General features: G+C 44.7%; 1 protein-coding gene across 5 annotated transcripts in view; it reads left to right on the forward strand.

The window, feature by feature from the left end:
- Positions 1–24,269, forward strand: part of rnf220a (ring finger protein 220a) — a 463,658-nt gene that overhangs the window by 249,009 nt on the left and 190,380 nt on the right. For all 5 annotated transcript variants that reach the window (XM_078218667.1, XM_078218665.1, XM_078218666.1 and 2 more), the window contains exon 3: positions 11,824–11,953. In XM_078218667.1, coding sequence (XP_078074793.1) covers positions 11,824–11,953 — 130 coding nt within the window. The remainder of the gene's footprint in view (positions 1–11,823; positions 11,954–24,269) is intronic.

The raw sequence follows: 24,269 nt of genomic DNA on the forward strand, positions 1-24,269 counted from the left end.
TCAGACTGTTCTCATAACCCAACTGTCTCAACTCCAGAATCAGCCTAGTGAATCTCCTCTGCACCCCCTCCAGTGCCAGTATATCATTTCTCAAGTAAGGAGACCAAAACTGTACACAGTACTGCAGGTGTGGCCTCACCAGCACCTTGTACAGCTGCTACATAACCTCCCTGTTTTTAAACTCCATCCCTCTGGCAATGAAGGACAAAATTCCATTTGTCTTCTTAATTACCTGCTGCACCTGCAAACCAACTTTTTGTGATTCTTGCACAAGGATACCCAGGTCCCTCTGCACAGCAGCATGCTGCAATTTTTTTACCATTTAAATAATAGCTGTTTTTGCAGTTATTCCTGCCAAAGTGGATGACCTCACATTTACCAACATTGTACTCCATCTACCAGACCCTTGCCCACTCACTTAAACTATCTTCATCCCTCTGCACTTTCAAATGTCCTCTGCACACTTTGCTCTACCACTCATCTTAGTGTCATCTGCGAACTTTGACACACAAATGTTGCTGAACATTGTGCAATCCTCAGTGAACATCCCCATTTCTGATCTTATGATGGAGGCAAGGTCATTGATGAAGTAGCTGAGGACAATAGGACAACTCTCTCCCTCACAAAAATTAAATATGGAACATAGTCCAACTGTGTACTGGACGCACTACACTTAGAGCACTGTATTCAGTTTTGGCCATTGTGCTACAAAAGAAGACATAAATGCTTTGGGAAGGGAGCAAAAGAGCAACATTATTGATTCCAAGTATAAAGTAGAAAGCAATGAAGAAAGAGAAGATAAATTAAGCTTTGCCATCTAGAGTGAAGATGGTTAAGGGAGAAAAATTGTGAAAATATCTATTAAAATATTATAGATAAAATAAACTCCAATTATTACTTTGAAAAGCAAGTCAAGAAATAGGGCTAAAAGATGTAAATTTGAATTAGTGAAAAATAAATTTAAAACAGATATCAAGAACAAGTTTTTTTCTCAAATAGTGCAAATTGTAGAGCAGGGAAGAAGAGGCACAAATAGTGGAGTGGTTGGGATGTTATTACAGGGGAGTTAGGCTACCACAAGGATGAATTATGATGGGCCAAATGATCTTTTCTCATTGTTGACTCTTTAATTTTTTGGGACTCTTTGAACTGTCTTCCTGGAATGGATCACTTCATTGTGGATTTATAGTGTCCATATAATATTTGTGATTAAAACTGAGATATAAAAGAAAAAAATAATAAATCAAAGCCAAGTTCTCGGAGTTGATCCTTCTGCAAAGCAGGGTGTGTGGGAGTTGATGTCCTGATGGATGGGATTATGCTAAACTAGCAGAAATCGCAGATGGTGATCTGCTAATCTGAATAAAGGGTCTGGTGGAATGAAAGGCGAGGACAAGCATGACCCTGTTGGTGTTCAAAGAAGAGAAATGCGGATGATAGCAGGAAAATAGGAAGGTACAGTCAAAGATCTTGTTGACCACTGTTGAGAAGAAATGTCAGTTGAGAAAAAGGGAAGACATTGTAGAAGCTCTGGCCCAGAAGTGGTGACATTGGAACAAATATGACGGATCAGGAGAAACTGAGAGAAGAATACATTTATTGTGGGTAGTTGTGGGAGGGAGTGGACTTGTAATAGATATCTTTCCCCATTCCTGCAGATAAAGAGAATAATCTAGGAAGGAAAGGAGTCGGAGATTAGCTAAGAGAAGGTGGATGAAAATTTGGCATGGTGGCATAATGGTTAGCACTGCTGCCTCACAGGACCAGGGACCTGGGCTCAATTCCAGCCTCGGGTAACTGTCTGTGTGGAGTTTGCACATTCTCCCCATGTCTGCATGGGTTTCCTCCGGGTGCTCCGGTTTCCTCCCACACTCCGAAGATGTTCAAGTTAGGTTGCTTGGCCATGCTGAATTGCCCCTTAGTGTCAAGGGGGATTAGCAGGGTAAATAAGTGGGTTTGCAGGGATTGGACCTGGGTGGGATTGTTGTCGGTGCAGGCTTGATGGGCCAAATGGCCTCTTTCTGCACTGTAGGGATTCTATGACCATAGTTAATGAAATTCACAAGATCAGAGTGAAAGCAAGCAGCACAAGCAATGCATGAATGAAATGGAAGAAAAGTCAGAGATTGATGCTTGACTAGGACTGGAACAAACTGTTCCTCAAGTTCTGCAAAATGACAGGCAAAGCTGCGATCCATGCAGATTCCCGTAATAGCTAACTGGACAAAAGGATAAGTTGAGAGAAAATTTTTAGGGTGTGGAACTAATTAAGTCGGAGGGTGATGATGGGTAAGTGGAGAGCTGAGACATTATTATTGGGAGGGATGTTCGTGCAGTGGGACATCCATGATAAGAAGGGTATATTTGGGGTTGGAAAGCCAAAGCAGTCAAAGTGGCAGAGGACATTGCAGCAATCACAGCGGTTGAATGGAGACTACACAAAAAGTGAAAAAATTGAGTCAAGGAAAGGGAAAATTAGATTAGTGAAACAGGAGTAAAACATCTTGTAAAAATGCATACTAATAAAAATATACTTGAGGTGCAAATCAGTTAGGTAGTGATGTCATCCAACTGTCAATCATGCCATTGAACTCACCTCGGTTTATAATATTTTAAATTTTATTCAATCATGGTATGTGGGTGTCACTGGCAAGACCAACGTTTATTGCTCATCCTTAATTTCCCTTGAGATACTGGTGGTGAGCTGCCTTCTTGAAGCGCTGCAGTTGTGCAGTGAAAGTACTGCACAATGGAACGAGTTTGGAATTTAACTCAATGATGATGCAGGAACAGTAATGTATTCCCAGGTCAGGAAGGTGTGTGACTTTGAGGGGAACTTGCAGGTGCTGTTGTTCCCATGCACTTGCTGCGCTTGTCCTTCATCAGTTTAGAAGATGCTGTTGGAGCAGCCTTGGAGAGTTGCTGCAGTACATCTTGTATGTAGTACTCGCTTGAGCATCCGTGATGGAGGGAGTGAATGTACAAGGTGGGGGACAGGTTGCCAGTCAAATGTGTTGCCTTGCCCTGGATGGTGTTGGGTGTCTTGAATTCTGTTGGCGCATGCTTTATCCAAGCAGGGGGGGAGGGTGGAGGGGGGGGGGAAACAGGTGGGGTCAAGATGGAGGTCTATCCATTCATCAGATAAGAAGGGCTATAGGTGGTAATCAGCAGGAAGTTTCCTTTTCCATGTTTGACCTGATGCCATAACAGTTCATGGGGTCCAATGTTATGGATTCCCAGGGCCAATTCCTGCTAAGTGTTTACCACGGCATGGTGTCACAGTGGTTAGCATTGCTGCCTCACAGCGCCAGCAACCTGGGTTCAATTCCGGCCTTGGGCAACTGTCTGTATGGAGTTTGCATGTTCTCCCAGTGTCTGCATGGATTTCCTCCGGGTGCTCCAATTTCCTCCCACAGTACATAGATGTTTGGTTAGGTTGATTGGCCATGCTAAATTACCTGTTAGCGTCAGGAGGATTAGCAGGATAAATACGTGGGGTTACAGAGATAGGGCCTGGGTGGGACTGTTGTCGGTGCAGACTCAAAGGGCTGAATGGCCTCCCTCTACACTGTAGGGATTCTATGATTCACTGTGCCATCACTTCTGGTGGGGCTGTCATATCACTGGAGTAGGACAACCGAGGGATGGCAATGGAAGAGTCTGGAACGTTGGCTGAAAGGTTAGGTACTGTGAACATAACTATGTTAGGCTGTTGCTCACTAGTGGGGCAACAATCTCCTGATTTTGGAATAGATCCGCAGATATGGAATGAAGGTAGAAAATCAGCTGCGATTGTATTGAATAGTAGATCAGGCTCGAAGGGCTGAAAGTCTTATTCCTGCTTCAATTTTTACTGTTTTAACGTTGGTGAGAAGGACTTTCTGGGAATCACTAGGCTGGGTGTGCTTTTATGTCCAGTGCTTCAGTTGATGCCAGGTAGTCCATCTTGTTTTATTCTTATTATTTTTCATAGCAATTTGATAGCATGACTTGCTCGGGCATTTCAAGTGGTTAAGTGTCAACCAAACTATGGGTTTTGGATATATACATTTTAAAAATTCATTCATTCATGGGACATGGACATCGCTGGCTGGCCAGCATTTATTGCCCATTCCTAGTTGCCCAAGGGCACTTGAGAGTCAACCACATTGCTGTGGTTCTGGAGTCACATGTAGGCCAGACTAAGTAAGGATGGTAGATTCCCTTCGGAGGATATTAGTGAACTTTCGACAATGGTTCGAACAATCAACAATGGTTTCATGGTCATCATGGTAGATTCTTAGTTCCAGATATTTTTTATTGAATTCAAATTCCACCAGATTCGAACCCAGGTCTTATTCCTGCTTCAATTTTTGCTGTTTTAACGTTGGTGAGAACATTAGCTGAGTTTCTGGATTAATAGTTTAGCGATAATACCATTAGGCCATTGCCTCCCCTATATATCGGACCAAATCAGGATGGTAGGTTTCCTTCCTTAAAGGACACATGTGAAACTGATAGGTTTTTACAGCAATGGTTACTATTACTGATACTAGCTTTTCATTCCAGATTTATTTAATTAACTGAATTTAAATCCTCAACTGCCATGGTAGGATTTGACTTTGTGTTTCCCGGATCACTAGTCCAGGCTTCTAGATTGTCAGTTCAGAAACAAGCACTGTGCTACCATATCCACATAAGCAAGGTAAATTCCTCTGAAGACATTTTGTTTTATGATCCAACCCTACTTATTTAATTTATAAACATAACTTTTGACTTTCCACATTCAAAATACATTGCGCTGACTCTTTATAATTGTAGTTTTCAGTTAAAAGTAGCATTTTAGTTTGACGGCCTTGTACCTCTAAAATTGTCTCTTTGCAATCAGGTCATTTTTTTTTTCAGAGCAGAATATATCACAATATCAAAATTCTGTACTTATTTTAGCATCCTGAAGACCAGGTTTCAAATTTGTCTGTAAAATTACAGCATTAAAAAAAAATCCATGTCTGAACATTGCAATTGCCGTTAGTCTTTTAAAGAAACTCAATTTAAGCCATTACTTTGAGGTGCTGGCTTGTCTTCTCCTTTCTCCGTCTGATTTGTTCAGTAACAATTGCACTGACCAATTCCATTAGCCAGAGCTGTGCAATTCATTGTACACTACTGTCCTCAATGTACCAGAATAATTCCGTTGCGTGTGTGTGGTGGGGGGAGGGAAGGGGAGAAGAGAGAAAAAGTGAGAGAATAGTTAACTATACTGCTGTCCACCGGGGGATTGTTGGATCCCTATGGAATGATCATCAATCACTTTACAAAATATCAATGAGGAATAGTGCCTTGCCTATAATTTGCTCGATCTCTTGAAAATCCACAGTCCATTGGAACAGAATGTTGTCCTTTCAGTCTTACGAAATGAACGTACAAGTTAGAGTTCAGTTTGGGGGGGTTGGGCTTTGAGGATTAAATGATCTTTCACATGGTTATTTGTTAGTTGTAGATGCAGCACAATGAGATGTGATGGATTAATTAAATGTTCCAAAATGGATTTAACCCTTTAAGAGCTGGAGACTCAGAGAGGATAAGCTGGATGCCTCCAGGGTGAAGGCCCAAAAGTCTCCTGCCCTCTTTTTCTCTCCTTTCCCAGTGACACAGACAAAGGAGAATGGGATTTTCTGAATGCTGGTTTACTTGCGGCACAAATCTACCAGACATCATGGCCAGCTAATCAATGACCATTTATCATGAGGCAACTCAGTTGGTTTGTAGTTATCTGTACACAAAAAAGTGAACTATAGTATCAGCAACCACATGCAAAAGGTGTAAAACATTCCACTCGTTTTTTCAAAATCCCCGCAACTACTTTTAGACTGGGAAGACAATCTAAGGCCTGAGGGGTCATGGTTCACCTTGCAAATTATGGAAGCAGAAATTTGGTAGGTGAAGGGGAAGGAATTGCTAAATTAGAAAGGTAATGGTGAAGGCCACTTTTCATTGTAAAGATATTTTTCATAAGTTTCAAAGAGGACGTTTCATGCTACTCATCCATAAGAAGTGTGACCATATCAACAAATGAACACCGTTCTAAATGATGGATCCAAATTAATATCTATTGGCCCTGCCATTAAGCTTGGCCGCACAGCTCTTCTCAAAATCAAGTTATGATGTGGAGATGCCGGCATTGGACTGGGGTAAACACAGGATGAGGTCTCACAACACCAGGTTAAAGTCCAACAGGTTTATTTGGTAGCAAAAGCCACTAGCTTTCGGAGCGCTGCTCCTTCGTCAGGTGAATGGGATTTCAGTTCACAAACAGGGCACATAAAGACACCAACTCAATTTACAAAATAATGGTTGGAATGTGAGTCTTTACAGGTAATCAAGTCTTAAAGATACAGACAACGTGAGTGGAGAGAGCGTTAAGCACAGGTTAAAGAGATGTGTATTGTCTCCAGATAGGACAGTTAGTGAGATTTTGCAAGCCACGACTTGCCTTGGCTTTGAGGATTAAATGATCTTTCACATGGTTATTTGTTAGTTGTAGATGCAGCACAATGAGATGTGATGGATTAATTAAATGTTCAGAAATGGATTTAACCCTTTAAGAGGCTGGAGACTCAGAGAGGATAAGCTGGATGCCTCCAGGGTGAAGGCCCAAGAGTCTCCTGCCCTCTTTTTCTCTCCTTTCCCAGTGACAGCAGTGCTACCAAATAAACCTGGTGTTGTAAGACTTCTTACAAAATCAAGTTAGACAAATGTTTGTTTGGACTTGTGTAAGAGTAACAAATTGCCTGGTGGTGTCTATGATCCACACAGATATGGGCTGCCCAAGCCATGCAAAAGTGATGCCCCTTTATGCCTTATCTTCTATATGATTGGTTCTGCACAACATGAATTCGCCAAATGGTTGAGACGAGTTGCCACAATCAGTTCCGAGCAAATTTTCCACATAAATAGTAAAGGATTCCATTACCTTTGCAAAGACCATACAGGATTTGCACAGTGGTAGCAATGCTGTGTCCACAGACTCGTTCGACATTGCTAGCTTATTTACTAATGTAGTGCTTGAGGAAGCTATAGGCATTTGCACCATATCTTTATAACACGGCAATCTAGATGCACCACCATTGTCTGAATCTGTATCAATTGCAACTCATGCACTTGCGTTCAGTTTTTTAACAACACCATGTATTCCTAATGGATGCTGTTGCTGTGAGATCCCCTCAAGGCCAAAGCTCTAATCAGTATCTTTGTCAGTTTCCCAGAGTAAATATGCCTTCGATGGACTAACTCCTAACCTCCTAACCCTTGATTATTTCTGATATGTTTGCGATATTTGAATCTGCAACTGCATGAAAATATTTCCTTACACACCTTAATGGGTTCCACCCTGTACTCATATCCATTTTGAAATGGGGCAGTCAAATGAGCTCCCTTTCCTTGATGTGCTGATTAAGAAATCTGTCAATGGTTCTCTGCTACTGTTTACCTCAAGCCCACTTTCACTGGTCAATATGCACGTTGGGCTTCTTGAAGTTCCCTGTGCTATAAGATTGACCTTATTGGTAACCTCAATAGGGCGTGAGCCATTTACTCACCTTGCAAGCTTGATGCTGAAATAGGGTACACCTAAACCATTCTGCAGTATGACGGTTACCCTGATCAGATCATTGTTTCCTGCATGCCGCACAAACTCGAGAATGGGTATAAGGTTGCAACTTTCAGACACAAGTGCCCAGTCTACTCCAGAATACCTTGGAAATGTTGAGCCACAGATGAAGCTAGCTGTTTCACACTGCTACTATCCAAAGGTGTTCTCCACCAATAGAATGTTGCTGTCAAACCAAAAATACTTCCTGCCGCCTACCACACAAATGAGTAATGTGATATATGAATTTCAATGCCTGTGTGATGCCAGGTATGTAGGCCATTCATCCCAATGACTGGGAATCATATCAAGAAGCACATCCTTTCGATTGTTTGCAACAGGCAAAGTACCGACATACTCAACCAGCCCGTGCTTGCAAAACTCAGAACAGAGTGAGCAACATTCTTTGCGATTCTGCAACTGGGCAATACTTGCTGAACAATTCTGATTGTGCTAAGAATTATGCTGACAATCAATTTAAGATTATCAGTTAGGTTCGTAGTGTGGCACATTTCCTTGGGCTAGAAGCTACATTAATTCTTGGGCCTTGTCCTTTGCAGGCAGAAGAAGCATGTGCACACATTGTGCCTTTTTCAACTAAATGAAAGCTTGGGAAACAGCCATTCCCTGGTTCATTCCCCGGCAAGGCTTTGATCAATCAGAGCTGACCTGCATGGTTTGAATTTAAGCAGAAGCTTGGCAGTTAACTGTTCCCTGGGGCATTCTCCATGGCAACATCTCTGCCAATTAGAGTCCACTTGCCAACCAATCAGCACTCTCTTCTCATGCAGTATAAATTGTTGGTCTCTTTTGAGATTTGGAACGGAATCTTCTGTTCTGAAGTCTAAGTTCGGTGGCGGGAGCAGAAGTTGGAGTGTTTTCAGATGGGAGGGATGCCCCCCACCACCCACCCACCCCTTGCCCCGAGGCGTGATTTCTGGCACTGGAGGTGACTCACTATTGGCCACCAGCGGGATGTTCCAGTCCTGCCAATGTCTACGGCATTTTGCATGACTTGTCCATACCGCCATCAGGGAACCCACAACAGGGATTTGCCTTCGGCAGGTCCAATGGATCTTGCTGGTGGGAAGGGCCAGCCATCGAGTTGGATCAACTACTGAAATGATAGAAATAGATTGGAATAAAGTTTAGATAAATTCAAGTCCCAGTGAAGCTTTCAAAGGCATCGCTACAGTAATGGAACCTGAAAAAACAATCTCGAGCTGAATTGAATTCAGGTTTAATTTGAATAAAGTTTAAATTAAGCTGAACACTGATCCGAACTGATGAAAATGTTAATTCAACTTTGTTCTAGTTTGTTAAAAATGTTTTAACTCGTCTTTAAGGAACTAGGTTTTCCTGTCACCTTTGCGACTTGTCCTACCACCATCCTCATTTCCCACCACACACCCCCTCTTCCCGCTCCCCATTGACTAAGATGACAAGCAAGCAACCTCTTCCTAGACCTGACAAAGCTATTCTTGCTGTAGTACTTTTCGTTGTCTCAGTGGCTGATTGTTTCTCCTTCCCTCTTTCCTTATGGGAAGCATCTGGTTTCTGTTCGATGCCTTGACTCAGACACAATGGCCCAGGATCAGGAACTCACAAGGTGGAAAATCTCAGAAATGAATTTGTACTCCTGCTTATCATATTGAACACTGCCCCAGCTGCCTTCCTCTCGTACATTTCTGATTAAGTTCCTATTAATCACTCGACCGACCAAAGATTGTATGGTGAAACACTATCTGACTGATCAGAGCAAAAAGATTTTAGCTCAAAATTTATCTCTGGAAGGTCACAGATTTTTGTTTCACTTTATTTGCGTATCCTAGTAATTAGGAGAAATCTTTTGTCAAGAAACACCAATGTTCAGCCAAGCTGCTGTGAATATAAACGCTTGCCATGTGTTCAGTAGGTGTCAGGATGCTTAGCTTGTTAATTGCTGACCTATTAATAAATGAGTCTTTAATACAGTACAACTAGAGGCAGGGGATGAGGCCAAGGGTGGAGACAGCTGTTTACGTGACATCTGTTTGTGCTGGTGCATGGCTGTAACAGGATTTCCCTGTTGGAAACGTGCGTGTTTTTTTTGGGAAACAGTCGCAGTAATTTGTATTGTTTGTGGAAGGTCTGGTGACAAAAATAGAAGCAAAAGTAATTTCTGGCTCAGGCCTGCCTTCAGCTCTCTCCAGTCATCTTTTTTTTAAATGAGAGGAAGTCGTTTCTGACTGTAAATATTGCCAGTTATTTTGATAAGAGCAAATTCATTGCTATTGTCTGCAAACTCCTCAGTATATCTTATCAGGGATGGGAAAAGAAAGTGGTAGAATCATGTTCACACTTTTCCCTCCCCTCTCTCAATAAAATATGAATGGATTGAGGGCTGCGGAATTCCTGTTCCTCTGCCCCTTTAATTGTGAGCTCTATCTATAATTGAGATGGCTTATGTCTAATGCTGGATAGCTGGTGACTCGTTAGACAACGAGACCTGAATGGAAAGTTCAATTATCAAAGTTTGGGAGCTATCAGCATCGAACCTTTGAGAGTTCACTGGCTGGGCAGCACCGATACGTTTATTAAAATGAGACAGTCAACTTAGATTCAAACCTCTTTGTAGTCTGACACTTTATTTTCTTTCCCCATGATGTCAGCTCATCTATTAAGTATCCTCCTTCAGAACAACTAAGCTTCTGGATTTCCCCATGTCATGCAATCCTGTGCTGATCGGAAGCACTCCTATTGCTACTGGTGCTGTGCTTTTCCCTCTTTCTCTGATTCTCACTTCCTTTGCCTGCTCCACCACCTAAATAAACAGTAGCCTTGTCAACTCTACGTGCCTGTCACAGTTAGCAAGGTAGGATATCCAGATTGCATCGCAGAGGCTCCAGTTAAGATCCCCATGCATCTTTCAAATTCAGTTGTTCCACTGAAGTAAGATGAGTTGTATTGAAATAGGCCGAAATTTTACCGGCACACGTACCCCGGAATCGGGGCGGGCGCGGCTCACCGAACAGCTTCTCTGTTGGCCTGAGGCAGGATCTTACGAACCTCGGGTGGGTGAGGCGGGTAGTGTCAATTGGAATGGAAATGTGGCCTTGTCATTAGGTGAAAGGACACCGTGCCAATTTATTTTGCAAATTGATTGCCCCTTCCCTCAATCCAAGTGCTTGGCTGATTCCAGGAGCTTCCGATATATTTAGGGATTATTGCATGTTATTACTCAGGTGACCCTGAACATACTTCAGCGTGTCTGTTCGTTGAAATGTTACGCGTGATTCGCCCAAATTGCCTCTAAGTGCCCACACTGGTGGAAAAACCGGAGTGTTTCCCATTGGTATTAGCAGTGGCTGTGTGGTGGGATTCACCCACCTTAACCATTTAAATTTATGCAGAGTGTGAAACACCCCAGCCAAACCGGCTGCTCAGAGATCTGAGGGTGCCTTTTTTAAAGGACATGTTTGTAAAGAGCCCGCCCCCGCCTTCCCCTGTTCCCACAACAGAAATGATGACCCACCCCCCCTGCCTGCTGACCGGGGGGGCACCCCTAACCCCTCAGCAAAAGAGGGGCACCCTCCTCCCGCCACTAAAATAAGAAGTCAACCCCCCAAACCACTCAGACATGAGGGTGGCCTGACCACACCTCCACCCGCCCCCCCCCCCCCCCACCACGCCCCCCCCCCAGCTCCCCACAGCCCCCCTTCAGACCCTTCTCCCCCATTATTCCGAACCACAATGTTGATATAAAGGAGGATCTGGGAGCACTTAGCTACTTTGAAGTTACCAGCAGCTGCTTGTAGTCACAGGTGTAGGCAACTTCAAAAGCAGCTAAGTGCTTTCAGTTCCTCTTTTGTGTAACCATTGCAGTTAGGAACAATGGGGAGGCAAGGGTGGTACTTGAGGTGCAGTCGACTGTAACTGGCAATTTAGCATGACCAATCCATCGAACCTGCACAGTTTTGGACTGTGGGAGAAAACTGGAGCATCCAAAGGAAACCCAGGCTGATACTTTTTAAAATATTAGAATAATGGTCCATTCGGTTCACATGCAAGAAGAAGCTTGATAAGTAAATTTGTATGGTAGACATAGCTTAGTTTTGTTTTAAAAAGGGGGAGGATGGAGAGCTAGTACATTCTCATCTCGTGATTTTTTTATTGTGGCATGTTTGTAATAATTTTTGTGTTATTATTCTAACCAGGTAAGAAGAAAGCCACTCTGTATGATACTCAAGCCCCAATATGCCCCATCTGTCAGGTACTGCTCCGTCCAAGTGAACTGCAAGATCATATGGAACAGGAACTGGAAAAACTCACTCAGAGCAACACTTGGTATGACATCTTTTAACTTTTTACTGGTGTCAGGGGCACAACATTGAAGAAACTACACATACACACAGGGAATAAAAAAATTATAGTGAACTATCATGGAAGCAGACAAGCCGATAAGATTTACACACAGATTATCTGTGTTGTCACTGGTGATGGAGTGCACATGCACCCGGTCACTCAGGCTATGTTGGGATTGAAATGAACATCTATTACAGATGAGTTAAAGACTTGGCTTCGATGTGCTCCTTTCAGCGCCATTTATTGCCTACATTTTTTTGGTTCAGTCGGTTTTTTTTGTACTTTCTTACTGACCTGTTTGGGTCGAATAAAACTTCTAATTTACAGGATAGAATGGAAATGTTCCACCATTTTTATTTTGCATGCTATAACGTATAGAACACAATCCACTTATTTGCACGAAATAGCTGCCTACTGACAAATTTGTTAATGGCCAGTTTTAGCGTTTTAACTACTTGATTTGGTGTAGAGAACAGAATGACATAAAGTGATATATTTGCTGCTTAGCTGGAGAACTGGCTGCCAATTCTGAACAGGCGCCAATAGCAGAGTTGTGCAGATTTGTTTTCAGAGGTTACTTGTGTTTACATTCCATTGACAGTCTGAGAAAATAGTTTTTAAATTGATCAACAAATTGTGTTTGCTAGGGACATAAATTGTGAAAACCTAGACATCCAACTGGCTGGCTTAAATTCACGTAGGCAATGAAACTGTCCAACCAAACATGCCTCTATTGCCAGGGCAATCTGGTACAAGATATAAATTTTATTTATTACATATCTATTAAAAAGACAGCTGTATTGAATCAGAACATACCAATATCTTTTATTGTGTTACATAGGAATTAATGCAGCAGTTATCCCATGGCTTCCTAACTCAAACCAGGAGCTGAAAAATGGGTTCTGACCACCAGCACCCTGTTTGGCCCAAACTCCAGTTGTTATGCTCTGGAGGGAGTTTTGTGTATATGCTTGCACAAAGTCCACCACTCAGCGGTTAAAGTTTAAATGTTTGGAGACCGTGCTTGAATTGACTAAGCATTTAAATTAATGTCGAGTTGGTTTAAAGAGTGCTCAGAAGGTCCAAGGGAAACCCCTGGGCATTTTTAAACCTGGTTTGACATCTTGCTGTATTTACACTCCCTTTGGTACCAAACTGAAACAGTTTGAGATTATCTCCTCCAGAATGTTGCACAGCACCTCTCTCAGGCCTTGACCCAGACCTATATTGTAACTTCAGTGTCGATCCAAAGTGGGAAGGCTTTTTTAAAAAATAGCAACGATTATAAACGTCTTTTGTTTTAAAAAAGCTAGTTAAGACTGTTATTTTAATGGATGTTTTTACAAAACAGTAGTTTAATCTTAGGAACAATTCCTGTGAGAAAATATCTGCTTAATTCTGATTAACATTATTTTAATGAAACTAGTAGATTCCCCAACTAAAGCTGCTATTTTGGGATTCTTTTTAGAAGTTCTAACCTGAGATTGTTTCAGCTGTTGTATCCTACAACTGTGGTCTCACAAGTTAATCCCAACTTCCCATATATAAACATGCCACACAAAAATTATTACAAACATGCCACAATAAAAAAATGAAAGAAAATAGAATTTACAAGTTATACAGCGCCTTTCCCATTCTCTGGACATCCTAGAGCTCTTCACAGTCTTTTTCGCAAATATGGCAGCCAACATATGTTCAGCAAGGGTCTCTCAATGCCTTCATCTATATTAATAATAAAGAGTATGAAGAACATCCTAACATCAATTCGTGCAGGATCCCACTAGTAATCAGTGTGCACACATAACTGCGTTCATTAATAATGACCTTCTGCCTATAAGAATTCAACTAATTCCTTATCTAACCCATCATCTGCTGAACTCTGTTTTCTCAGTAATCTATCTTGTGGCACGTTGCATAGGTCTATGGAAAATCGAGGTAAATAACATCAAGCCTGGACTACCTACATCCAACTTCCAAATAACTGCCTCAAAATATTCAACCAAGTTGGTAAGACATGACCTCTTTTTGGTTTGAGAGGCCTTGTTGAGTGTTCAATTACCCCAACTCTATCCCGTGCACGTGGAGCAATTCTAATGATCCCTTGTAGAAACTTGCCAATAGCCAAAATCAAGCAACCAATGGATCATATCAAAGCTCTGCAATCGTCCCATAACCAGTCATGAATGGTGGTGGATAATTAAGCAACCAATAGGAAAAGGAGTGTCCATGAACATCCCAATCCTCAATGATGGCGGACTCAGCATGAGTGCAAAAGACAAGGCTGAATCATTTGCAACAACTTCCAGCCAGAAGTGCCAAGTGGAAGGTCTATCTCGGCCTGTTCTGGGAGGCCCCCATCACAGAAGCCAGCCTTCAGCTCATTCAATTCATTCCACATCATATCAAGAAACAGCTGAGTGCAATGGATACACTAGCATCCAGGATAACAACATCTTGGCTGCAGTGCTGAAGACTTTTGCTCCAGAACTCCAGCCAAACCATTCCAATACAGCTACAACACTGACATCAACCTGACAAAGTAGGTAATTTCCCTGGCATTAAAAAGACAAGACAAATCAAATCTGTCCAATTGGCAGCCCTTCAGTCTACTCTCAACCATCAGAGAAATTATGTAAGGTGCCATCGACAGTGCTATCAAGTAATATATACTGCTCAACAATGTTCAGTTTAGTCCTGCAATGACCAATCGACTCCAAGTAACTTTAAACAGCCTCGGCCTGAACATGAACAGAAATGTTGAATTTCAAAGATGCGTAAGAATGACTGTCCTTGACATCAAGGCAGCATTGGTTTGAACGTGGCATCAATGAGCCCTCACAAAATTAAAGTCAGTGGAAGTCAAGGGGAAAACACACCACTGGTTGGAGTCATACCTAACACAAAGGAAGATGGTTGTAGTTATTGGAGGCCAGCCATCCTCACCCAAGGACATCACTGCAGGAGTTCCTCAGGTTAGTGTCCTAGCCCAACCATCTTTAGCTATTTCATGAATGATCTTTCCTCCATCATAAGGTCAGGAATGGGGATGTTCTTTGATGAATGCAGTGTTCACTTCCATCCACAACTTTTTAGATCATGAAACAGTCCATGTATGCATGCATCAAGACCTAGACAAATGTTTAGACTTATGTTGAGAGGTGGCAAGTAACATTAACACCACACTAGCATCAGGCAATGATGACCATCTACAGCTAAAGTCTAACCACCTCTCCTTGACATCCAATGTTACTACTGTTGCCAAATGCCCCGCTATTAACATTCTAGTGGTTATCATTGACCAGAAACTTAACTAGACCAACCACATAAAAACTGTGGCTACAGGAGCAGGTCAGAGATTGGGTATTCTGCAGCAAGTGACTCACCTCCTGACTGTCCAAAGATTTTTCACTATCAACGAAGCACGAGTCAACAGTGTGATGGAATATTCGCCATTTAATGAGTGCAGCTCCATCAACACTCAAGACGTTGGGTGCCATCCAAGTCTAAGCGCCCTGACTGGCATCCCATCCACTATAATAAATGTCCACTCCTTTCATTACCAGCACTCTGTAACAGCAGTGTGTATCATCTACAGGATGCACTGCAGCAACCCACCAAAGTTCTTTCAACAGCCTTCAACATCTACTGCCTAGAAGAACAAGGATAGCATGAATATGGGAGCACCACCATCTGCAAGTTCTCCTCCAACTCAATAAGTTAGAAATATATTGCTGTTCCTTCACTATTACTGGATCAGAATGCTGGAACACCTTCCCTGACAGCAGTGATTCAAGAAGGTGGCTCATCATCTCCTGTCAAGGGCAATTTAGGGATGGACAGTAAATGCTGGCCTTGTCAGGAACACCCATGAACAAATGGTTTTTTAAAAAAGCTTCTGGACTTTATAAATTTCTAGCTCTAAACTGAATATTGACACCACAAAGGTTTTCTCCAGTCCATGGCAAAAATTCCATCCTCTAGCAACCTGTTAAATAGCTGAGTAAGGTGCTTGTTGACCACCTCGCTCCATTTATTTAAGCACCCTCAGTTGGGTGCCATTAGAGTTTGCAGTTCATTCTGTTTTGTAACCCCTTTTTCTATTCAGGGCTATATCCACATCCACATCTTTGACCCTTACAACCTTCGAGCCAAGAATTATTGGTAACTGAACATTTACCTATTGGAGAATACACTGATACAGAATACCCATTTGAAACTTCTGCTGCATTGTGCAAGTATGCCTGAATCTGCCGTGAAGAAGTCTTTAATGGCCATCTGATATCAAGCACAGTGGATTTTTTGACGCTTTGGGCAGAATGAATGTAGACCAGACTGATGGGATGAAAGTCTCCTTTCTTTGCCAGCTGCAAATGAAAAGGGGTTGGAAAGTCCTAACCTGTAGCACAACATCGGTTCATAACTCAGCACTAATTTGCACTTAATCATCATTTTCATTCAGAAAGGCCAAAAGGATGGCTACTTAGGGAAATAGAAATATTCACATCAGTGCAATGGTCAAAGTGCTGAGAGAGCATATTGTTGGTGCAGAACAGGCAGAACTTTACTCAGCATCTAACTTGACATCGGAGCCTTTGATGTTGATTGATATTACAATTCCACAGTACATTAGGTTACGTTATATTACAGAACATGTACATTACATTATATTTAAGCTCGTGCACAGTACATTATGTTACAGTACATGTTCATTACTTTTTATTACTGTACTTATCCAATATGTTACTATGCATTACACAGTGAAGTGAAAAGTCTCATGAATATAATGATCCCAAATATGCGTAGCCAAATTGGCGGACGCCTGCTGTAGGTTTGGCAGGAATATGACAGATGGCTGCAAACTGCATTACTGCCAGGATTAAACCCCAATGGGTTTTCTAGGCCTATGTTCATAGTTGGCGCTTGTCCAAATTTTGATCAGGTAACAGATTACAGAAGTTATATTCTCTTTCATACTTTAGCCCGTTTTATTTTCTATTTCCCAAACCACTGAATGGAAGTGTTCCATACAATCGTAGTAATTGCAGCACAGAGGAGGCCATTCAGTCCATTGTGGCTATATCAAAGTTCACTCTTCAGTTGAAGCTGTGGAGCTTCATAGCCTAACATACTCAGATAGCGGGGTAAATTTTGACCCCCAAAAGATGGGTTTGGGTTGGGTTGGGCGGGAAGTTAAAATGTAAAAAAAAATCTCAACTCTGAGTTTAATCTGCCTCCAACCCACTAACTTCTGGCTTTAAAGGGGTTGGGGGTAGGTAGGTACAGAGAGCAAGTGGCCATCCTGCTCCCAAGAGTTTTTCTCATTTAGATATTTGAATGAGACTGCGTGCCTCAGATTTTATCATTCTCTGAGCTTTTAACACTGGCCAGTCAGCTTTCTCAGATGTTGGGAAACCCAGCAGCTAAATGGAGGTGCAGACTGCTGCATGTAAGGGGTAAATACCTTTGCAAAACTACCAGTGTGTCAGGAGGAGCAGGAGTATGTCCTACCTGCAGCCCCCAGGATTGGAATCCCTCCCCACAATCATTAATTTCCCCCTGTCCTTGCAATCACTGACACCCTCTCAATCGCCAACCATCCCCACAATTACCAACACTATCAACCAACCCCAACACACCGCCCCTGAACTTCCACTTTCAGTCAGGAGCTGGGACTGTTTCCAGGTCCTGAACACACGCCTCGGGGAAAACAGTCACTCTTTGGGATTTTGACTGGGATACTTAGTGGCATGGAGACAAGTACTCAAGAGTAGAGAGGATGATGAGAAGAGGGTGACCTTTCTGACATTCACCTTGCGTCATCAGATTTCCTCCAACAGCAGAAGTGCCATTGAAGATAACCCTGTGATATAGATAACCCTGCACATGTGCCACAGGAGGTAATAGGTGTAACTGGAATTGGAGGCAGGTAGGACCTAGTAAGAACTCAACTGGTTGGCATGCTATTTCCCTGACTCCAAACTGTGCCCGGGCCATTTTTGCAGAGGCAGGATTTGTGTATGTGAATGTGTTGCATGGCATAGGGCTATCTACCCACACTCTGTGGGTACACAACATGGCTCGTTAAGGGATACTTTAGGATAATTAAAGGAGGTCAATTGTAGCATAAGGGTCTGGCACATATAGGATTAATGTGGGACTGAATACAGTACCACCCCACAGTGATATAAGAGAGCACATGACTTGTACCCAGAGTCAGCTGAGTGTGTACCAGCGAACAATCTAGGAGCTTTCTCCATGTATCTTTACTGTATATTTATAACTAGTTCCAAGAGTTAATAAAGGTTTACAGTTAACCTACATATGACTGCAGAGACTTCTTCAGACATACCAAACCATATCCAACACAAACTGAGACTTTCTAGTTACTTTCCGGGTTCCTGCAAATGCCAGCAGAGCAGCAAACTGGAGTGTGCCAGTGTTCAGGGCAAACCTTAAGACCCAGATTTTTACTCTAGGGTTTGTCATGCAAAGATGAAAGAATTCCTGGCACCACGAACCCTATATTTAAAAATGGCTCTTGGATGTTAGATTTTTGGTCTGGCAAAGCGGGCACTCCAAGGATGTGCGGATTAGGTTGATTGGCCATGCTAAATTGCCCCTTAGTGTCAGGGGGATTAGCAGAGGTTATGGGGCCTAGGTGGGATAGTTGTTGGTGCAGGCTCGATGGGCCGAATGGCCTCCTTCTACACTGTAGGGATTCTATGATTAGAAGTCAGTGAGGGCAATCTGGGAGAACTGACGAGGATGCTGGGTGTGGAGGCAGGCTTGGGGGGGGGAAGGCCTACCTCGGAGCTCTGGCATTGTGTCCAAAGTTTAAAAATGAAGGTTAAAACAAGAAACAGCCCTCACCATGTTCACCACCCCATCCCACTCCCACATGCTCCCCATGTTCCATCCATACTAATCCATGCCACCTCATGCCCACACCCACCCCATAACCCCTCATACTGTCCATGCCAAACTATGCCCTTCCACCCACCCTCCAGGGTCCTTCATAGCTTCTATGCAAACTTAGTTCCAACCCACGGCACCTTACCAACCATGCTTTTTTCTTACACACCCCCATGCCAAACCACATAGTAACTACCATGGGCAAACCTCAGGACACCTGTAGAGGTGTGATAACACAAAGTTCAATAAATTACAGTTCTATGTGCCTATTGCAGACTCCATTATACTGGGGAAAAAAACACTCATTCGTAAAAACCCTTTCACTACATTTACGTTCTTTCAACTAACCACAGCCTTAACCAACAAACTGGGGAGGTGGTGGTGGAGTGGTGATGTCACTGGACTAGTCTTCCAGAGACCCAGACTAATGTTCTGGAAGCACAGGTTCAAATTCCACCATGGAAGCTGGTGGAATTTAAATTCAATTAATGAATTTGGAATTAAAAGACAGTCTCAGTAATGGTGACCATGAAACCATTGTCAGTGGTCATAAAAATCCATCTGGTTCACTAAGGTCTTTTAGGAAAGAAATTTGTCATCCTTACCTGGCCTGGCCTACGTGTGACTCCAGAACCACTGGTTGACCCTCTGAAATGGTCCAGCAAACTACTTAGGTTTCATATTGGTTTGATACAACTAAGTGGATGATCCATCTCGGCCTCCACCTGAGGTCCCCAGCGTTGCAGATATCAGTCTTTAGCCAAGTCGGTTCACCCCATGTGATGTTAAGAATTGGCTGGAGGCATTGGAACTGAAAAGACTATGGACCCTGACAACATTCCGGTGATAATACTGAAGACTTGTGCTCCAGAACTAGCTGCGTTCTTAGCCAAGCTGTTACAAAACTGGCATCGACCCAGCAGTGTGGAAAATTACCCAGGTATGTCCAGTCCAATAAAAGCAGGACAAATCCAACCTGGCCAATTACCGCCCCATCAGTCTACTTTCGGTCATCAGCAAACTAATGCAAGGTGCCCTCGACAGTGTTCTCAAACACTCTCAAGCAGCACTTGGTTAGCAATAATCTGTTCAATGACACTCAGTTTGGGTTCCGTCAAATCCACTCTGCTCCTGACCTGATTACAGGCTTAGTCCAAACATGGACAAAAGTGTTGAACTTTTGGAGATATTGCATGATTACACAATGTTCACCATTCGTGATGTCTCGGTTACTGAAGCAGTCCACACTCATGTGCAACAATGTCTGAACAATATTCAGAGTTAGGAACTGTGGTGAACCATCGTTGGTTCACCACTGGGGTTTGTTACCATGTTACTGTTGGGCTAGGGTGTTATTACTGTGGGGGTTGTACTATGTTGTTGGGTTAGGGTGTTTACCTGTTATGAGAGTTATCGTGGCACATTCCAGTGGGGTCCCGCCTCCGGTGGCAGGGTATAAGACCCCCTGCTCCGGCAGGACCCCTTCAGTCTGAACTGGTGTATTCGTGTTAGTAGTTCCCTTGTTACTTTATTAAAGCCTTCAATACCGAAGCCTTGATTCCATGTGCTTATTGACGCGCATCAATTTAATAAAGTAAACAGAAAACTCACAACTGTGCAACAAGAAGAAAAAAAAAACAGAGAGTATGGAACAGATCCTAAAACCGGATCGTCTGACACTGGACCCACGTGCGGTCGGTGCAGCTAACACATTCGACCATTGGTGGAAGTGCTTTGAGGACTACCTGGCAGCCTCGGTAGCTATCACTACGGACAGTGATAGACTCCAGGTCCTCCACGCGAGGGTAAGCGACACGATTTACCTAGCCATTCGTGCAGCTCCCACTTACTAGGGTGCTGTCGAGCTCCTAAAGAATAGGTACATTATGCCACCCAACGAGATACATGCTCGTTACCTCCTCGCTACACGACGTCGGCAGTCGGGCGAAACCATAGAGGATTATGCCAATGAGCTCCTGCAGCTTGCCAGGGGTTGCGACTGTAAGGACGTCTCCGCCGAGCAGTATATGTACGACCTCGCCCGAGACGCGTTCGTAGCAGGGGTAGGGTCCTCGTACATCAGGCTTAAATTGCTAGAAAAGGGGAAACTCAACTTGACCCAGGCAATGGGGATGGCCGTGAGGTTGGAGGCGGCGTCGAAGAGCTTGGCGCTGAACCCCGAGGACCACGTGCAGTCAACGTGGTTGGAGCAAGCTCTGCTCCCTCCTCGCCCCGCGAACCCGCGCTCCCAGACCGATTCGACGACGGCGGCAGCTCCAGGTGGCCAGCGATGCTATTTTTGTGGAGGGGCCAAGCATCCACGGCAACAGTGTCCGGCAAGAACGGCAATCTGCAGCCAGTGCGGTAAAAAAGGCCACTACGGCAAAGTCTGCAGGTCCAAACCTAAAAACGGCAGTGCAGCTTGTAACCCTCCAGAACGGAGACGATCTCTTTCGGCGTCGCAGTACCCACGAGGTCCGACCACGTGCGATCTCAGGACGGCGCCATCGTGGCAGACAGAGGAGGAGGAAGACCACCAGGAGTCGCTGCGCTTGGCGCCCTCGCCCACATGCGATCCATGGGGGCGGCCATCATGGTCCACGACGACTAGGAGCGACCAGCAGGGGTCCTCAGCATCCACATCGGCAGCATGCAGCAGCGACCAGCAGGGGTCCTCAGCATCCACATCGGCAGCATGCAGTGACGCCCAGGGGCCAACGGTGGCGTCGATCTCTCTGGATCAGACCAGGCATTACAGACTGGAACATTCTATGATGGAGGTAAAGGTTAGTGGCAGAACTGTGAATTGTCTGTTTGACAGTGGGAGCACCGAAAGTTTCATACACCCTGAAACTGCTAAAAGGTGTGGACTCCGGGTTCTCCCTGCCAAACAGACAATTTCCATGGCATCACAGTCCCGGTCTGTACCGATCCAAGGACGATGTATGGTAACTCTTGAGGTACAGGGCACAGTTTACGAGCAATACAGGCTCCTTGTGCTACCTCACCTTTGCGCGCCAATTCTCCTCGGACTAAACTTTATGGTCCACATGAAGAGTGTGATCCTACAGTACGGTGGGCCACTCCCTTCACTGGCAGTAGGGAATCAGCCGCAGCCTCCAAATTGCCCAAAGCGCCCCGCATGCAATTTATCCACCCTGAAGATCACGACACCATCCCTTTTTAAAAATCTGGTACCTGGCTGCAAGCCCATCGCTACTAAAAGTAGGCGTTACAGCGCTGAGGACCGGATCTTTATTAGATCTGAGGTTCAGCGGCTCCTCAAGGAAGGGATCATACAGGCCAGTGCTAGTCCGTGGAGAGCGCAGGTCGTGGTAGTCAAAAGCGGGAACAAACCTCGGATGGTCATCGACTATAGTCAGACCATTAATAGATACACGCAGCTGGATGCGTATCCTCTCCCGCGCATTTCTGATATGGTCAATCAGATTGCGCAGTACCGAGTGTTTTCTACCATAGACCTTAAGTCCGCCTACCATCAACTCCCCATCCGCCCAGAGGACCGACAATATACGGCTTTTGAGGCGGATGGTCGTCTATACCAATTCCTCAGGGTTCCATTTGGTGTCACCAATGGGGTCTCGGTCTTCCAGCGTGCTATGGACCGAATGGTGGACCAGAACGGGTTGCGGGCTACCTTCCCGTACCTGGATAACGTCACCATCTGCGGCCATGACCAGCAGGACCACGACACGAATCTCCAACACTTTCTGCGCACTGCATCTCGCCTGAATCTGACCTATAACAGGGAGAAGTGCGTATTCCGTACGCGTAGGTTAGCCATCCTCGGATACGTGGTGGAAAACGGGGTCATTGGCCCTGATCCAGACCGTATGCGCCCACTCACTGAACTTCCCTTGCCCGCTAGCACGAAGGCACTGAGGAGATGCCTCGGGTTCTTTTCATATTATGCACAGTGGGTCCCCAACTACGCGGACAAAGCTCGTCCGCTCATTAAGTCCACGACCTTCCCACTTACGCCGGAGGCCCAATTGGCCTTCAAGGTTTTGAAGAGCGACATCTCGAAAGCCACGATGCACGCGGTGGATGAATCCATCCCTTTCCAGGTGGAGAGTGATGCATCTGACTTCGTCCTAGCCGCCACACTAAACCAGGCAGGCAGGCCCGTCGCGTTCTTTTCCCGCACCCTTCAAGGCCCAGAAATTCGGCACTCAGCGGTGGAAAAGGAGGCTCAGGCCATTGTGGAGGCAGTCAGACACTGGCGCCATTACCTGGCAGGTAAGCGGTTCACCCTGATCACGGATCAACGATCCGTGGCGTTTATGTTCAGTAACACGCAGAGGGGCAAGATCAAGAACGATAAGATCTTGCGGTGGAGAATTGAGCTCTCCACCTATAATTACGATATTATGTATCGTCCAGGGAAGCTCAATGAGCCCTCGGATGCCCTCTCGCGCGGAACATGCGCCATCATGCAGGAGGACCGCTTGAAGGCTCTCCACAATGATCTGTGTCATCCTGGAGTCACCAGACTCTACCACTTCATCAAAGCCCGCAACCTGCCCTACTCGGTGGAGGATGTCAGGTCAGTAACTAGAAGCTGTCGGATTTGCGCAGAATGCAAACCACACTTTTATCGACCAGACCGGGCACAATTGGTCAAGGCCACTCGCCCTTTTGAGAGGCTGAGTGTGGATTTTAAGGGCCCCCTTCCCTCAACGGACCGGAATGTCTATTTTCTCAATATAATAGACGAGTATTCCCGGTTTCCGTTTGTTTTCCCCTGTGCGGACACGTCAACTGCCACCGTCATCAAGGTTTTCAGTGAACTTTTTACCCTGTTCGGGTACCCCTGCTACATTCATAGCGACAGGGGCTCGTCGTTCATGAGCAACGACTTGAGGCAATTCCTGCTCTCATTCGGGATTGCCTCTAGTAGAACCACGAGCTACAACCCTAGGGGTAACGGACAGGTGGAAAGGGAGAATGCTACAGTCTGGAAGGCTGTCCTACTGGCACTGAAATCCAGGGGCCTTTCAGTCTCCCGTTGGCAGGAGGTCCTTCCAAATGCGCTCCATGCTATCCGCTCCCTCCTGTGTACGGCAACCAATGCTACTCCCCACGAGAGGATGTTCTCATTCCCTCGGAAGTCGTCCTCGGGGACCTCATTGCCAGCCTGGTTGACGTACCCAGGACCCGTCCTTCTGCGGCGCCATGTGAGGGCTCGCAAGTCCGACCCCTTGGTCGAACCGGTCCAACTCCTCCACGCCAACCCTCAGTATGCCTATGTGGCATATCCTGACGGGCGAGAGGACACTGTCTCCATTAGAGACCTGGCGCCCGCAGGGGACGTAGCAACCCCTGTCGCTCCTATTCCCCCAGTCACAAATCCACTACTCCTCAT

The sequence above is a fragment of the Mustelus asterias genome, chromosome 8 (genome assembly GCF_964213995.1).
Source record: "Mustelus asterias chromosome 8, sMusAst1.hap1.1, whole genome shotgun sequence".
Taxonomy (NCBI): domain Eukaryota; kingdom Metazoa; phylum Chordata; class Chondrichthyes; order Carcharhiniformes; family Triakidae; genus Mustelus; species Mustelus asterias.